General features: G+C 45.5%; 1 protein-coding gene across 1 annotated transcript; it reads right to left on the bottom strand.

Annotated features, from left to right (window-relative positions):
• Positions 1-1,104: 1,104 nt before the first annotated feature.
• LOC149355857 (protein obstructor-E-like) lies at positions 1,105-17,312 on the bottom strand. The gene is made up of 4 exons (XM_089577705.1): positions 17,200-17,312; positions 11,282-11,491; positions 4,780-4,985; positions 1,105-1,237 (listed from the first exon to the last, which is right to left on the bottom strand). Exons 1-4 carry the CDS (start codon positions 17,240-17,242, stop codon positions 1,190-1,192), a joined length of 507 nt encoding a protein of 168 aa, XP_089433831.1. The 5' UTR covers positions 17,243-17,312; the 3' UTR covers positions 1,105-1,189.
• Between the last annotated feature and the right edge of the window lie 847 nt (positions 17,313-18,159).

Raw genomic sequence — 18,159 nt, 5'->3', positions numbered from 1 at the left:
CGAGCTGAGCGTAGTATGCAGTTGCACTGATTCTTTTGTGCAGGTACAGGCTTGAAACATCCTGAACAGAAATTCTTGGAGCTTTATTTTGTAGCTGAAAGGAAGACCAATCAAAGTGATGAAGGGCGTGAAGCACGTTAATCGTGAAACTTACTGGTTTTGCTTTTAGGAATGTACTAAGTGGACCAGATTTCGACTTTTCTGCAATTTCTTTGTAGCCTATGTGTAGGATACCATGACAAATAAGGACAGGTTTTCTGTCGTAGTCGCTTCTGTAAAGCAGCACAACTGCGTAACCTTTCTAGGCTGGTAGAACTACAATGTGATCGTTGCCACTCTGGTTGCTTATGGCTTGCCTTTGGAATAGCGGTATTCCTATTTTCTTTGCCACCTTCGTAGCATACCTGGGAAAGAAGTCACCTTTCTATTGTGCGGTACACGATGAGATCGCAGCACTGAGAACACAGGCCGCTGAGTTGTAGTGTGCGGAACCAACAACACGCTGCAGTGGGTGAAGTGTACTTTCCCGCCACGCAATCTCAGTGCGCTTTTTTACTGGCACTTCCCAGCAAAATAAGCGTGCGTTCCTGCACTGTAGCAGACGACACGAAGCGGCGCCTTCAGTCTCCTGTGCGCCTGCGCCGCATAGCTTCTATGCCACGCCGGATGCGCTGACGCTCCGCGGATCGCGGCCACGCTTCGCCACGTTCGCACATATTTTGGACGCCCTGTACATGCGAGGAGGATGCGACTTCATCGAAGGTGGATTCGGAAAAAAATAATGTGACAAGACAATGTGACAAGATTTAGGGAATCAGTGGCGAGTTTGCTTGACTCTAACGAAGACACCTAGTTGAAAAGGTCACGTGACCCATATATTGCATCACGTGTACCAACCATCTATCAGTAGCTCGCAGGAAGCCATAATGCGACATTGCTATCTAGTGACGTCATTTCATGCACACAGCAACCATTACAGTACGGAGCGTTTGCTTAAGTAGCTGAAGATGTAAAAATACATAGCGCATGGGTTTGAACTTCGGGATGCTCCTCGGGTTGTTTAGGATTGTTGGCAGTTTAGAGCAAAGCAGTAACAACTTTATGAAAACGGACGTGGTTTTATTTACAAACACGTTGACAAACACCACCAAAAATTCTCCTATAATGGAAAAGCCATGCATATCGTCCGCTAACTTTCTTCAGTGTATGACTCGTCCTTGGAAGCCTCCTCCGGCGCCTGCATGAAGGAACAGCAGAATTTATTAGCCTCAGTCACTGTTGAGTAGCGATTAAACATGTGCTCTCTCCTGATAACGAGAACCACCTTAATTTCAGCTGGGCTACATTTGAGCGCGGCGGCACGGATGATTTTCAATGCGTTAGCATTAGATCTCCTTAGCGGAAAAGTACCCGGCGTTGGCGTCCCCCCTGTTAAAAGTAGGGGGTGAGGAGGCAAAGTAAATAGAAAGAAAGAGCAAGAAAGGGAGAGCGAAGGAGATAAGTGAGAGGGAGAGGGAAGGGGGAGAATGGAGGGTTAGTCTGTGAAAGACAACGGATGGAAAGAGGAAACCCCGATCTCCAAGCAGAGCCGAGGGGAGGGAGAGTGGCGAGGGGGTACCGCGTGGCGCAGTGTGATTGCCGGATTTCATTGGGCGAGTCGAGATAGCGTCGCCATCTCACACAGCGACAGGTGACAGGACACGCCACCTGCCACTGTCAGAGGGGAATACTAATGCTTACGCATACTCTCCCGCACGAGGTGCATTCATCGTCTGTGACTTTTTTCTCACCGCTCTACACGAGAGGGTTAACTTCTACCATGGCAATTTACCTCAACTATTATGTCTAATTATTTTTATGCAGACTAGTGCTTTCGAGGCTCATGTCTGCTTGACAAGTCCACCGTTCAATTGCTGTTGCGAACAGCAGACCTACTCGCGCTTATGCTTGTATCTTGAGACGCGGTGATGGCGGCGGCGACTGTTGGCGCTGGCATTGTACTGGCGTATCTTGTACGACCGCAAGCGCATTAAAATGATGTTGTAGCAAACGAAGAAGAGTTACCTTTTCTATCCTGCTATATGCTCTTGTCGTCGTGTAAAACTGATTACCTTCATTGTTTCGCTTTACTTTCAGACATACTTTAAACTCGGAATGTAATATTCCATACACTGAAGGACTGACCGAGCTCACGAGACAGATTTGTCAAATGATCATCGCACGCTGGTTGCTGCCCATTGTTAGTCCGTGGCAAGGCACAGTCGTATTATAGCATGTACACCATTACGGGTCCAAGCGAATCGAGGACAGCGAAAAATTTATACGACAATCAGGGATGAATAAAGCATAAAAATTTCTTAGCCCTTGATATTGTACAATGAAGACATGAACTCCAACAATGGCTGGTTTGAATACACGGCGAGGTGTTCCAGTGTGTGGTTTTTAATTCGTTTTGCAAAGGAGTGGACAGATTTACTCCAAGGTGTCGACAGATGTAAAGGCAGCACACGAGTGGCAGCAGGGCTAGATTATTGAGGCACAACTAGGCTCCAGAGCCACTTAGCCACCCGAGGAAAAAGAAAGCGCTGAGCGCAGTGATATGCCAATTCCAAACTGTCCGCGAGTGCAACTTGTTCTGCATTACCAGCAGGGCTTTATTTAGTTCGTGGTGGAAATGCAGGTCTGTTTGCAAAGGCCTGGCCCTGTTGTTTTAAATGCTGGAGCTATTATTGCCGACTGAGAGGAAACCAGGGATCGAATTACGAAGCACTCTAACTACGGAGACATTCTGAAGAAAGTCTCAAAGCTCCGCTCCTATTGAGCTGCCCTCCCACAAGGTCAGGGCTGACGAATGACGAAAAGAAACGGGGTTTTTAGATTGCTCTGAGAATGACTGCTTATTGAGAGAATTCCTTTATTCGGCCCGCGCTATTCAGATTGTGCCAAATGCTACGCGCTACGTCGCTACTACAGTTTTTTAGCGGTCGCTGACAGCTACTGCGCACCGTGTTGCGCGACCAAACATGTGTGGAATCAATAAGATACCGTTGCCTAAGCAGACTTTCCTAAGCAGTGGCCTAAGCAGTCTGCCTGAGCAGACTTTCTGCTTCGTGCTTTTTTTTTCAGAAAACCTCTCCCTGCCATAATCTCCGTCTCACCTGCGGTGATCTATGCCTAAGAGGACTGCTCCTGCAGTCATCTTTGGTGCAGGCATCCCTGTTCAGCAAAGTGTGATTGACTCGAGCTTCATTTCGTAATCGGTGGGCGAAGCCATGGTATACTGCTGAGTGTTAATAACCCCTCGCAGAATGCTGTAATTTTATTTACCTACTGTATTGTGTTAGTGATGGAGAGTGGTCGATGTATTCTACTCAGGTGGCAGTGCTCGGCAACCCTCAAGGTGCGCAGGCTACAGCTGTGGCAGCCTGCGACTTTCAGCGCGTGCGTCCTTGCTTGTCGTCCACATTTCTCTACTTCCTATTATATTTTTACGCCACCCTTATCCCTATCTCTCAGTGCAGAGTAGCTCACCAGACCATTCTTCTGGCTAACCTCTCTGCATTTCCTCTATATATAGTATAGCATTCGCTAGAGCTACTAAATGTTCGAGACTTGAAGAGGTTAGAGAGGAAGGAGAAGTTTCATCAGCGATGAAAAATTTGGTAAACGACGGCTCGGGATAGTTACGAACGAGCAGTGGTTCCCTTCGTGTCATATAGACGAAGACTTCGTTGTTGGGTATGGTGTTGTTCTTTGACTTTATTTATTAGTTATATCGCATGAATTGCAGCACATGCAAAATTATACCACCCACCGAATATTGTAGTATACATCAATAGAAATAACTGATTGAATGACCCATTCATTTATTACCAGCATCTCAACATGTTAACAAAATGGTGCTAAAAGTGCTCGAAACAGAAAACGCTATCGTGCCCACGTGGAGTAAGGTGCAACAAAAACGCATTGAGCCAAAACATGAGGACCACTGGCCTCAGTATGGACAAAAGAACTGCGACCATATTTTACCATATCTAGTGTGGGAATACAATATGCTGAAGGAAAGGCAAAAACATGCAGTGTGAACTGGTTTGTTTTTTATTGTGTTCAGTTCACTAGTGATTTATCGAGTGCCTGTGGTACGTGCATACACTGTCGTACCTTCAAAAATGCATATTTACTCGGTCTTGCATACCGTGCAGCAGAAAGGAAGAAACATGCCCTTCTCTCGGACTTTTCTGCCCTTAGTGCTGAGTGGCGCCTACCCCTCTTTCTTTGGAGAGTTAGCAGCCTCCCGCACACCACGTCAAGAGATTAAAGTGGTACATGGCGGAAGGCTACCATAGAAACCGAGGAACTTTTCGCCGCCCATAAAGTCAAGACCTCAAAACGAGCCAGTATCATTGATTGAGCCCAGGCACAACCGCGGCTTATGTGCATTATGTTTAAATGCCCTATGCCCCCAAAATGAGGGGGCCCTGTTCACGCCCACTGTCATCAGTGTCCCCGAGCTGAGCGTCCCCCAATATCTCACAAAGGCACTCTTACTAAAGCTCCATCTACTAAAATAAATGCTTCTTTTGAGCAGTAGTTTCTTATGCAAAATGTCCATCAAATCAAACTAAACCGCTTATGAACCCCGCGCACGAAGCAACTTCCAAATGAGCAGCATCGAACATTCTGATTTGACTTCCAAATGTTCTCTGCCGACAGCCGACGGTACTTACCACAGCCATGTTAATAGCATTTTCATTGAACATTCCGATTACCGGAACGTACCTCAACGGCTTCGTGCTCGCAGCCGGCCACTCTGGCTGCCCACGCGCAGCCGCCAACACTGGGATCGAAGGCGAGTCCCTTCTGACAGGAAAGCGTCGATGCGATGCCATTGTTGCAGCTGTAGAACTCCTTGCAGACCCGAGGATAGTCCACATGTGGGAAGAAGCCGTTTGCACGGGGGCACTTGCGGGTAGATTTGGCCTCCTCTGCGTAAGATAAGAGCATTCGTTTCTTTTCCTGCGCGTATTTGCACTGACCACATCCTACCAAATTAGGCATGGTATATCTGTGATTATGTGCAACAGACAGCTGAAGAAACTTAAAGGACGAATTGTTACAGTAGCGATTGTCCTTAAGGAAGCTATTACTAATTCGTGTTTCTCCTCGCAGTGCCTAACCACTTCAGAAGGAACATGGCTGTCGGGAAGTCAAAACTAGACAACGAATGTCTCTGTCATTGCATATACTGGCCTTATTTGCTCCTCAGAGGGAATATAGCACTTTGGACGACTAATGTTTCGGTAGGCTGAAAATACACTGGAGGGTTAACGAACTTTTCATCAGGCAGAAACAGGTTGCAGGGCTTAGCACAAACAAAGATGGGTAATTCTTTACTAACAATCATGTTATTTGTGAATGGGTTCGTCTGGTGCAGAGAAGTAAAAAGCCGTCATGATCAATCAGGTCTAAACGAGGACTTTGGCACGATAGCTCAATGGTGCACCAGTTGACAAATGGCCATAACTTTGACAGAACATTTTTAATGACGGTAACAAAAACAGAAAAAAATAAAGTAAGTTTTCGTCATCTCTGCGAAACCATCATTCTTAATTGTAGTTTGCCTATTAGATAAATAAAGTATGATTGTGATAGTAAATACACATGAATCTTCACCATCACCCTAACTGTGCCTACTGCAGAGCAACCGCCTCTAAATTTTTTTCTTCTAATTACCCCTGTCATGGGGCTGCTGCGGCCCCATGTCCCCGAAAAGTCTAATGTCTTCCGTGTCCCGGAGCTTCTGCCGTCCTCCGCTACGCTTGCCTTCTCTTGGAGTCTACTCCTGCCCTAGCCCATTTGTTCTTGATTTCGACAACAATATGAGAACTCGCATTTACTCTCTGGCCCACTCTGCTCTCTTCCTATCCCTTAATGTCGCAGCTAGCACTTTTATTGCCATAGCTCTCTGCGTTGTCCTGAATACCAGTTCAAACATTTTAGTGAGCCTCCGCGTTTCTTCCCATATGTGGCAACCGGTGAGATACAGCTGTTATATACTTCTCTTTTGACGCACAATCGTGAACTGTAATTTACGATGTCAGAGTATGTGCCAAAAGGCCTCCACCCTGTTCTTATTTTCTTACGTATCTCACTCCTGTGACGTCCCGCTATCAACTATTGTGGTGTAGATTGCACAGATAGAATAGGTGGCAAACAAAGTAAAGCGAAGGCGCTGTTTCAGAAACGAGCCCTGAGGTATAGTACGAAAAAAGCCAAGTTTTTGGTGTATAAGTCTAGCATCCGTCCAATCTTAGAATACAAACTGTTACACTCGAGGTGGCCTAGTCAAAGACCGTACGCTTATTTTTAGCCGATGTCGGGCAACCGGCTCGCCGACGCAGACATTATTACAAATCTGTCTTCATAGGTTAGATAGCCGTGCGACACTCCCGCTCTTTAAGCCTTTCGATCTTCTCTCGCTCTACCTCAACGTAAATTATGTAACCTATATATCAGTTTCAACTACACCATCGAAACCCGTCAAAACCATTAGCTCAGCCTTGAGGAATGTTTTTGTGCATATATTACTTGTTTTTTTTTTCTTCTCGCGACCTGTGCGGGAGTGGAACAGTCAGATCACTTGGTGCTGGCAGAGCCTACTACTGAGAAGCCTTTAGAACAAGCACCTGAATATTGCCTAGTGCAAATCGCCGTGTTTTTTGCGTGTTTTAAATGACTTTTACCCTTCTGTAAACTGTGCAAATGGGATGCGGGATTCTGCATTTTGTTTCCTTTCATTGTTCAATGCATTTTAATATTTGGCCAATATTCTGCTTTGTTCTCTTTGTACACATTAAACTCAACAACCAACTCGCTCCTGCAAAAATCTCCAAACGTAATGATAGCATCGTGATGCAAAAGAAAAAACTGAGGTTATGTTCAAGCCGGAGTCCTCTCTGTAGCCATCCCCATCAGCCTAACTACACCCATTGCTGGACAATGGCCTGCCCCATATCTCTCCAACTAGCCGGGACGAGTGCCCACTGCGGCCATCTTATCCTCGGAAACTTCCTAAATTCCCCCGCCCGCTTAGCAATTTGCCGCCCATTCCTACAATTACCCGCCTTCTCTTGGAATCCAGTCCGTCACCCTTAACAACCACCGGTTATCTTGCCTACGCATTACATGCGTTGCATATGATGAGAGGTCTCCAGTGATCAGAGCACATGTGGAGAGAGAAATAGAAAGGTAGAGAGAGAAAGCGGCTGGCGGCCTGTTTTACAAATCGTTTTGGAGAATGGGGTTTAGTTACCGTGTAGAAAGAACTATGCATAAAAAAATGAAAATAAACAAAAAATAGTGTAAACCAGAAGCATCACTAATCTTTTACGGGAGGCTGGAAAGGGAATGAAAGAAAAAGATTCCAAACGAATCAGAACCTTTTCAGATTTGGGAAGGCTTTAAGCTTTCTTTACTCGTGGTGGTTGCCGGAGCACACTGCCGGAGCACTGTTTCTAACTCTTACTAATGCGAAAGCATTATATTCGTCACGGGACAGAAAAGCCGTCGCCTGAAGTTGTCGCCGGAAAATGTCGCCTCAAGGCGTCACCGGAAGTGGTCCGCAGACCGCGGTACCAAACGTCATGTGACCTAATACGACAAAGATTAATCGTGATAATGAGGTACAAAGTGGATGAAGGTGTAGTATGTCGTAAGCAGAGCTAAAATACTGTATGTAGCGAAGTGTCGTCGTATGTCGTAGCTGGAAACCAGATATACCAAACAGATCGGCTATAACGAAGTAAGGAGAGTGTAGTACGTCTAGCAGAGCTAATACAGGATATAAGAACGTAACCGGAAATTCTCGAAAGTAGTGTGGTATGCGTAAACGGGAAAGAAGTGGTGCAGTATGTCGTAACAGGAAATGGCGAAGTGGTTTAGTATGTCTTAACCCGAAATTGTCGACAGTGGTGCAGTATCTCGTACGCGGAAATTGTTCAAAGTGGTGCAGTATGTCGTAACCGGAACTTGTCGCAGAAAAGAAGCAAATCGCCGCAAAAAAGAAGCAGTCAAACGCAGCAGCAACAACAAATGATATTGTTTCGCAATTCTCCACTGAAGCAGACTTGAGTGCCCTCGTAATTTAAGGTATATGCAGTTGTGCTCCACGCGGCATGGGCTGGACAATATTATTTTTATTTCGTTTTTCTGCCCACACTAATTTATGACATTGGGTAGCCTTGCATCTTAGTAGAAACCTCTGGACTAAGTCGGGGTGTGAAGTCGCATGATTTTCTTTATCTTCCAGGCTTTGTCGGTGCTGCTTACTACACATCAAATGATGCTTACTAAAAATCACGGTGAAACTTCCTAAACGATACAGAAGAAATGTTTTGACTACCATTGGCAAGAAGGATATGGTTGCCACCTTCGGATTGATGCAGTCCCAACATTCTTGTCACATTCCTTGCAATACCTGATTGGGGGGGGGGAGCATGTCCGAGACCCCTGACATTACGCACTGCTTTTTCTGCTGTGCCCCACCATCTTGGCTTCCTGCAGAGTCGTCGAGTGGTTCAAACCAGGGAAAGACATGCTATTCGTGGCTTCCACTCTTTTCCAGTCTTTTTTATATTTTTGTCAGGAACATTCCAAGTGCTCATGGGAATAGTTGCCGCCTCGACACCGGGTCATCGCAGCCAAGCCATCGTGGCGCCAGCAAATTCTGAGCTGCCTATTGGACATAGGGTACTAGTGACTGGGCAGTAAGTGCATACGTGTCCAGCAGACATAATACTAGTTAAGTGGGCTCGTGGCACAATTCGCGCTCCTCTACCTGTCACACGACCACAAGTGTTATGTCTTCACACCCTGTGTGAACAGCTCCTCAGGCATGTCGTCGCAAATAAAGCGTAGCTTGTGTGGTATTGACTTTCGAATATTTGCTTCAGCACTGAATGTTAGCGGTGTTAAGCACCCGAATTAGCATTCACGTTTTTTTTTGTTCGCACCAAGCCTACGGCAAAATAAAGACGACAAAATGAAGACATGAGTACTAATCTGTGCGAACTTAACATAAAGCAAAGCGTGAAATTCGGCCCTGTTTTTTCAGCCCCGGACATTCAAGGCAACGTATGAGAGCTGTTTGAACGCACCGAATTTCTCTAAAAGGTATTGCCGTGAAACACTGTTCTGTTCGTTTTTCTGCGTTCTTTGTAGGTATACCGGCGCCGGCATGCGGCCACCATCATGGATATGACTTTGTTGCCTACGCGAGGCGCATACAGACCGCCCTAGAACTTTCACGCTCAGGCGTGGCAGTCTCCCCAATGCTCGAGATCCTTGTCAATGTTGTAGGCGTCTTATTTCGAGAGTTCATTGTCGTCGGCCGAGTGCATAGAGAGCAATCGGAAGTCGTACCCGAGGTCCTCCGATGAGCAGTAGCTGTTACCGCCGCTGCCAATTTGTTTTCAGTTCGCTGACATAATTTCCCCTAAATAATTATTCCACTCCCCCGCCAACATAATTTTCTGTCCTCTACAACCAAGCCCGTCATCATGACCACGTGACAGTGTCGAAACAGGGATCCCAAATCTGCAGGAACTTTCTCTTTTTTGCCGCAAGAATCGTGCTGGCTAACAGTAGCTCTGTAAATGATTGACTGCAGAAGAGCGATCAAAAAGTTACGCGGAGACATAACGGCTGCACATCAGCTGACTAGTACAAGTTTAGTTATTTTCTTTAACAAACTTGCACCGTTACAACAATACATGAAGATCGTGTGACAGTAAATAATCAAGGCAAAGAAGACTCTTTTAGCAAGGCTGAGACGTAGCCGCGTCGACATATACCGGTTTCCCGGACGCCGGCTGCGCACGTACATTGACCGGGTGGAGCCAGATGGAGCCGGTACGCGTGCTGCAGCCGGTGTCTGGTAAACCACTATACGCTTAAGCTAGTGCTAAATGACTCTTATACACTAATAATACGCTAATAATAATACACTAATAATGACTCTGATGCGTACATTGTGATAAATGGCTCTTATGCCGACTATAGCCATGCATATTCAGCGCAAGAGATGAAAACCCACACAGGAAGAAATGGCACAACCACTGACTGTTGTCTTCAAGTTCTAATGGAAAAGAGAATCCCAGGCACAAAAATTCTTTTCCTCGAATTTTGAGCCTGTAAAGACACTTTAATCCACCGATGACATTAATTCCGTTAGTTCTTTTTTGCGTCCGGTTGTTTATCAACGTTTTTTTTTCGATTAAAAGGACACTCCTTCACGCTATTTGGCTTTGCATTGCCCACAGTGGGACATACGTCTATTTATAATCGTAAAACTGTGGTGTTGAGAAGCAGCAAGCAAATCGGTGGAGATTGTGGTGTCGTACTGTACCGCTAAACTACCGAGAAATTTGCAGTATCAATCATTATGTAGCAGAAAGAAGTGACCTTTTTATGTGGGAGATCACCAGTCGAGTAGTGTAATCAATCTTTGTCATTTCACGCGCTCACTTATGTGTGCGCGCGTCTTTAATTGTGTGTATATAAGTGATGCTTCATACATAGTGCTTTTGCTTCGTTGTCACTTCTTTACTGTTCTAATATGGCAATGCAAACATATTTAACTTTATAATTGTAACAATCGCGTTGTATCATTCGCGTTAACACTCGAGAAAAGTCAGCCAGGCCCTTGATGATTTTCCTCGTCTGTTAATAAACTCCTTCTTATACCTCGCGATCCTCGTGAGGTGTGAAAGGAGCTGCGACGCATTCTGCGTTTGTAAGTTCCGGATAAAAATAACTTTGTCATGTGAGGTTTATTCCCCATCGTCAACCAGTCCACCAGAAGAGCAGGCTTTTTGCTATTAGCTGGCACCTCACAATATATAAATAAGTTCAAAGTTTGGCAGTTTGCAGCGCCAATTGCTCTGATTATAATAAGACGACAGACAAGTTTGCTTTGGCACTCTATGGTGATGCGCCATTGCACGACATGCTCCCCAGGCCAATGCTGCTTTATGTTCCGTACATTTGAATTTTACACCTACTTGTAATGGTGAAACAGGGCTTTATGCTCCGTGAAACTAAAGGTTTGCATCGTTGTCGAAACGCTTAAGTGAACAAATTACTATGCGTGGGATTTATCTTTTTAGAACTTTAAAATTGTAAAAGGAAGTCCACAATCGCATATCACAGCGTTCGTGTGCCTTCAGTAGACGAATACGCGTTGCGCAAACAATCTGAGCGCTACTGCAGAACCGGTACTCACGCAGGTAAGGTCTTCGAGAACAATCCACGTTGCTGATGTAGTCGCAACGCCCGTACAGCGGGTTGCCCTCGTGGAAGGCCATACCGTCAGCACACAGCTTTGGCTTGGCAACGCCCCGGCGGCACTCGTAGTACATGTCGCACTGCTCAGGGTCAGGGAAGTAGCCATTCCCGCTTGGGCAGCGGAACTCCACGGCGCTGACGATCCACGCTGTGCGCGTAGACGAGAAAGCAGTCATCGTCATAAAGCTAGGGAATAGCTTGTCTGCATAAAAGGGAAGCCCACTAAGCGGAGTGCGACAACCACAAATGAAAAAAAGAGGTTCTTGCGTAATTCTGAGAGGGATATAGTAATAAAAGTCGGCCACTAGGTTTGTAGTCATCAAACTATGTAAATGGGTGGCCAGAAACGTCTGTTTCTCATGTCATGAGGTTAAATTGACATATGAGCAGCACTGACATAGCACGTGCCTGCGGTGAGTGTAGCATATGTGGCCTTTGTGTTCGACGATTATTTGGCAGTTTTTGACATGCACCCGGTCACGGCTGGTGATCCTGTGGATATGGTCAGAAGCGCACTGAGATCCACCTGAGCCGGAAGCTTGTCGGTGCCAAGGAACGGACTCCAGACAACTTGTTTGCATTAAAGTGTCTCAAAAACAGGACAGGGTAGAAAGACTACAAAATGTGGCCTGTCATAGAACTTCTGCTAGATGTCAGTGATGCTGGAAAGAAAAGTTAAGTGAAATTACTCTACTCTTCCCGAGGAGCTACGTGCAGGAGTTCTAACTTTGACGGAGGTGTTCGGCATTAGTTTTTCGTGCGACATTGCTATTGTGAAGCGAGCCAAAGCGTGTACCACAACATCAGAAAGTAGCCATTAATGTTGGACAACTTCCTGCGGGTTGTGCTCTATAATGGGTCGCCAACTGTGGTGCACTGGGTAGCACAACTATGCTAAAGATTGTTAGGAACAGCGCGTTTCTGGTACTAGCAGGAATTTGACGGCACTTCTCACAAGACACACGCGGAATAATTGGCGACTGAAGGCATGTAAGGTTAATCGCTGGAGTAAACAAGGCACACTGGTGAGTGATGACGGATCCTTTGGAGAAGTAGATGTATTCTGAAGTTAGAAACCGTAGCAAAACACACAGGACAAGTGAAATGGACGACACACAGCATCGAGCATAATCTGCTTCAGTTCTCCTCTGTGGAGTTATGTTATTTCTAAATCGCACACGACCACCACTTTAAGACGTTACGGCTGATATAGCATCACTTGAAGAAGCAGCACAGAGCAATCATTCCTTATCGCAGGTTTTGAAGTACTTTCCTTGGTCGGCTCAAAAAGCCTCGACTTGAAGGAATGGAAATCTTTTTGAATAGCTCACTTTCATTCACTACTCAGCTGAGAGAGGCATTTTTGTCACGAAGTGAAGAAGTTCGTGCATCAGCCGTACATCCGTTTCGTTGCTAGCTGGCGAAAATTGCTCAAATGTACACAATAGGCAATCATCTTATTTTTTTCTGCTGATCCCCGACATGGTTTTTTTTCCGCCGCAGTGAGGGCGCTGTCGAATACCACCGCCAGCACGCTTAACACGAAGGCTCGAGCGCGTGTCCTCCTCTGACATTACCGTCGCTGGGTGTCGGCCACTGCGTCTGAGACAATATTAGGGTGGAAGCAGGGCACGATCTGTCTGCAACCTCCGCAAACACACCTTGCCGCATGGTCTAGGACTCAGCGCCCAGCGCTCAGGTGCTGTAACTTCAGTGCAGTACGTGCAATCGAGCGTTCGTGTTAAGCGTGCAGGTGGCGGTACCTGTACTTGGCATGCGGTAGTTTTTGCAGAAAGGGATGCATTTGAAGCTAAGTTTAGTTCGAATCAGTGCCCGTACCTTTTGTGTGCCTGTTATCTTTCATAGCGCTCCGTTTGCTTGCTTTCCACAATAGTGAACCAACTAGCCTTAGAGCACGTATGTGAGCAATGAGCGACAAGTAACAATGGCAGGCTGTGCGAATAACACAAAAACGATGATGCAAGCTGTCTCCCTGTGGAAGTAGGAGTACTGTTATATCCTGCAAAGCGAAAAAAAAATTTCAAAATTAATTGTTAGGTTTTAGCCCGGTGGAAATTCCTGTGCTCCTCATTGCAGAATTCGCCGCCGCGGTGGCTCAGCGGTTATGGTGCTTGGCTGCTGACCCAAAAGACGCGGGTTCGATCCCGGCCGCGGCGGCTAGAATTTCTTTGGAGGAGAAATTCTAGAGGCCCGTGTACTGTGCGATGTCAGTGCACGTTAAAGAACCCCAGGTGGTCGAAATTTCCGGAGCCCTCCACTACGGCGTCCCTCATAGCCTCAGTCGCTTTGGGACGTTAAACCCCATAAACCAAACCAAACCATCATTGCAGAATTCAACGGAACATACTACACCTGAGAGCACAGCTGTTCTCCTTGACGTTTTGACCAACTGCAACTTACGAGCATGTCGTCGTGAACAACTGCAGTTTCAGTGAAGCAAACTGCACAAAAAATTCAGGAGGCGGTTCCCAATCAGTAACGGAAGAATCAGCGAAAGCTCTTTGCGGTGGTGAATGTTATCTTGCTTATTCATTCTTATTTGTCTTCTCTAGTAAACTGAGCCCAATGTCAGTACGTTGTCACTCGCTTCGTCAATGTGTTGGGAATGTTGAGCGCCGCGGCGTATTACAGTGACGTCATGTGTGGCATCGCTACGATGTCACTCGTGGCGTCACTGCGTTGGGACCGCAAAGCGCGCTGCCTTGCCATTGCGCGTCACAATGACGTCATATCTGACGTACCTGCGTGCTGACGAATTATCGTGGCGTTACGGCTACGCTGAAAAATCGAGAAACATGGTCCCCACAGATGTCGCTGTAAAAATTCGATGATTGGGTGCAAGCACACACCGTTCTCCCGTTGAAATAAGCCTAGAGGCCAGCGACTCTGCAGGTGGTAGCGGTGCGTGCGACATTGGGCGCGGAGAGCAGTATTCGGTCAAAATATGCGACAAAAAAGAACTATTTTGCTGAAGTACTAACTAAACAGAAATGGCTTGTAGATAATATCCTTCCAGCGCACCTATAAGATTTTTCAGAGTCCCTCGGCTGCACCCTACCACAAGCTGCACACAGTCAATTTAAAATTAACGCGAGTAAACTAGGTTCCGCGTTCTCGCTTGCCTCTGCCAATAACCGATGCGGTGCACGACACTGCGAGAATAATAGTAGGCTTGAAAACATGTGGACCACTCATAAAAACTTGTGCTTGTTTTCCCTACACACTGTCAGTTTCAGTTTCAGTTTATTTCCCACAACAAGTACAGGGCATGTACGAGGTGTGGCGGGGGTGACGGGATAAAAGCTGCATCAAGGGCAGCTTGACTGGCCCCGTCTCCCCAAACAACATGGCAGCAAGCACGACAGTTCAGAAGGACATAAAATATATATGATGGGGAGAATAACAAGGAACAAATGGAAAAAAATATACGAACAAGATAAGTGCAAAAACAGTGAATGAGTGCATTAGTTAAAAAATACAATCAAATCTTACAGTATAGATTAGTTAATAATGTCGAATAATTTTTTCTTGGTTAGAACCCGCAGCTGCTCTTCCGTTAGCTTATATTTGTTAAGTGTACTAGGCAGCCTGTTTCGAAGCATCTGGAGACCGTAGTTAGTACGTGATCGCGGAACGTGCCAGTGTTCATGGTGGCGGGTGGAGCGAGATGATATGTTAATCTGCAAGTTTGCAACAGCTCGTAATGTTGTTATATTTTTATGGATTTCAGATTTCAAAGATGACAGCAACCGGCGCTCATAAAGCGTGGAAATTTTAGTAATCTTGTATTTAAGGAATAGGTCGGAAGTGTGGGCATTATATGGAGAGTTTGAAATGGCTCTAACTGCATTTTTTTGTAATGTAACCAATCTATTTAGTGATTTCTTGGTGCCAGTACCCCAAACAAGATGACAATATAAGAGATGAGGTGCAAAAAGCGTGTTATAGAGCATTAGTTTTTGGGGGACAGGTAAAAAATGTACTTTTCTCAATATACCTAATGCTTTGCACAGTTTAGTTTGTATGTTTTCGGCGTGAAAATACCATAGCATGTTTTCATCAAAAACGACACCCAGGGATTTTGCTGATGAAGAAAATTCTATTTCAGTGTTATCGAACTTCAGTGGATTAATGCGAACATTTGTTTGTTTAGCTTGAAAGAGAACTGCTTTTGTTTTGGTACAGTTTATTTTTAGGCTATTAGCGCTTGACCATTTACATAGTTTGTCCAAGAATAGGTTGGCGGATTTGACAAGGTCATTTGGATTGCTTCCTGTAAAAAATGTACTGGTGTCGTCGGCGTATATAACATAATTTATGGTGCTATCTAGAGATACAAGGTCATTGATGTAAGCATTGAAAAACAGTGGGCCGAGAATACTCCCCTGAGGTACGCCATGCTTATTTTTTTGTAATGAGGACATTTCATTTCCTATACATATTGCTTGATGTCGATTTGTCAAGTAACTTTGAACCAAATTAAAAGAAATACCACGAACACCATAGCAAGACAGTTTGTCTAGTAGGATATTATGATTGATTCTGTCAAAAGCCTTGGAGAAATCCACAAATAGTCCTAGTGTTAGTAGCTTCCTTTCAATATTATCTAAAATTAATTCTTTTTGCTGAAGTATAGCTGTCTCAGTAGATCTACCTGTCCGGAAGCCATATTGCGATGATGTAATAACAGAGTTAGCATCAAAGAAACCAGTGAGTCTTATAAAGATGATTTTCTCGAGTGGTTTCGAAAATATTGGTAATATTGATATTGGCCTATAATTTCCTAAGTTATCTTTTTCTCCACTTTTGTACACTACTGTCACTTTAGCAGTCTTTAGTTGCTCTGGAAATACACCGGTATACAAAACTAGGTTGTAAATATGGGTTAGGTATGGGGCAATAAGGTCAATGACAAAGCTAACCGGCTGCATTTTTATTCCATCTATATCCTCGCATTTGCTTCTCTTCAAAGCATGGAATAAATTCAGGACTTCACTCTCGTCAGTAGGATTCAAAAAAACGGAATGTTCTAATGGGGCAGATAGATATCGCTGGGCGTCGGTGTTGTAAGGACTTTCAACTAATGAGAGAAAATAATCATTGAATTTTTCTGCTAGTGCTTTTCCCTCGTACTGTTGGCCATCGATTTTTAATTCGAAAGTTCTTGTCTGATGCCTGGAAGGCAGAATTGAACTGAGTTTCTTCCATGCTTGTCTAGAATCCGGATGTATAACGCAAAATTTTGTGTGTCGTGGCTTTTCGACCTTGGAGCAAATCGTCTTCCTTTCCTTTCCTCCGACCTAAGAAGTCTAATTCTGCAATTTTCGAGTCAAAGTAGCTAGCAGAAGAGCTGCTTTCTCCATCCGTCCACTTCTGCGTTAATCTTTCCGCACGAAGCAAGTCGTGAAAAAAGCTAATGTCTTTTTACACACTCCGATAACGCTTTTTTTTCCTTTGGTGATCTATGCGCTTAGATTGGCACGACGCTTCTTAACGAGCCTCCGACCGCTTTAGCGGCACAAAAGTGGCCGTTCAAGCTCCCCAAGACTGCTTAGAGAAAAAGCGGCCGCGCTGCATTACGTAGTCAAATGGAGCACCAGGCCGCTGGGATTCATATGATTTTCCTTCCCCACCGCTGCAGAAATCGGACAGCGGTCCGACGCGGGAACAGCCTGCAAGCTCCAAGCAGCTAGCAGGTAAACATCATCGAAGCTGGCGGCGAAATTTTAAGGGTACAAGGCATGAATGGGTTTAAACGCACTTAAGGCTGCGTCTTTGTCCTGGTATACGTTATATCGCCCGCATGTGCGGTCGTTTTTGTGCGGCGCCACTTACCGCATCCCAGGAGGACGGCGAACGAGCGGACGGCTGGCCCCATGTCAAGTCTGTGTGCTGGCAAGTAGTACGTGGGACGTGCGCGATGAGCAGATTTGTGGCAAGATTTCCCTTGCCCCGGCTCAAAACCGGACGGTCGGAATGCGGTTCTCTGGCGCGGGCTTTCGCGGCAGACGAGTCACTGGCGCCTACCCTAACGGGCACGGCTGAGAGACGGGTTTTTATTTGGTCATTCTTCGTGTTCCGAAGAAGCTCATGTTTAATGGAGGCTTACGGCGAAGGCAATATGGTGAAGAGCGTGAGCCGAGCAGTGGCGCTTTTTCTTCTTGCCTGGGTGTCCGGCGCTTTAAAATGCACGAACTTTGTTTAGAGCCATTTAGTATTTATTCAGGAGGAGCAAAAGGGTTGAGTCAACAACAATGGTGCCATATGTGTCTACTGTCCTGGGCGTCCCAACATGCGCCAATGATAAGAAGAAACCAGCCGTTCTACATAAATAGAACCAGCTTAAAGCTGTTTGGCTTGAAGTGTTCAAGTGTCGTACATTGTTTCAGTAAGCCTAATAAACATCGTGCAAAATTATTGCCTATATTTTAGACACATGTTTTAGGCAATCAATTCACAATCGGAAAGCTATCGAGCGCAGTCCAAAACTTCGAAGTCCAGTGTTTCGAAGTAGAAAATATATCTGACGAGTTTTAAACTCATCCCACGTGACAATACTCACTGTGTCTCCTAGCGCGCCGAGATGACAGCGCTGTAAGCAATGACCTCGTTTAAAGAGACGTGCTTTATTTTTTCTTTACTGCCCACGATAAGTCCTTGGGTTGGTTTCGACTCGAAAATGAGTGCCATCGATTGCAGTACGCACGCAAAAAGAAACTTCTCTCCCGTCATCAGCCGCTCTTTCTATGGTCACAGAGAGCGCAGTGTTAACTCGATTGTACTTTGTGCTGGCTT

This window comes from Amblyomma mixtum, chromosome 3 (genome assembly GCF_055824585.1).
Source record: "Amblyomma mixtum isolate Tamu chromosome 3, ASM5582458v1, whole genome shotgun sequence".
In the NCBI taxonomy this organism is placed as follows: Eukaryota; Metazoa; Arthropoda; class Arachnida; order Ixodida; family Ixodidae; genus Amblyomma; species Amblyomma mixtum.
This window is presented reverse-complemented; position numbering and strand designations above follow the sequence as displayed.

What these genes read in the sequence shown, in the direction of transcription:
- LOC149355857 (XM_089577705.1), bottom strand. Translation starts at nt 17,242, where the DNA reads ATGGGGCCAGCCGTCCGCTCGTTCGCCGTCCTCCTGGGATGCG. An exon ending in TTCTCGAAGACCTTACCTGC is followed by an intron (nt 4,986 to 11,281) that starts GTGAGTACCGGT and finishes TATCTTACGCAG; the next exon opens with AGGAGGCCAAATCTACCCGC. An exon ending in GCGAGCACGAAGCCGTTGAG is followed by an intron (nt 1,238 to 4,779) that starts GTACGTTCCGGT and finishes TCCTTCATGCAG; the next exon opens with GCGCCGGAGGAGGCTTCCAA.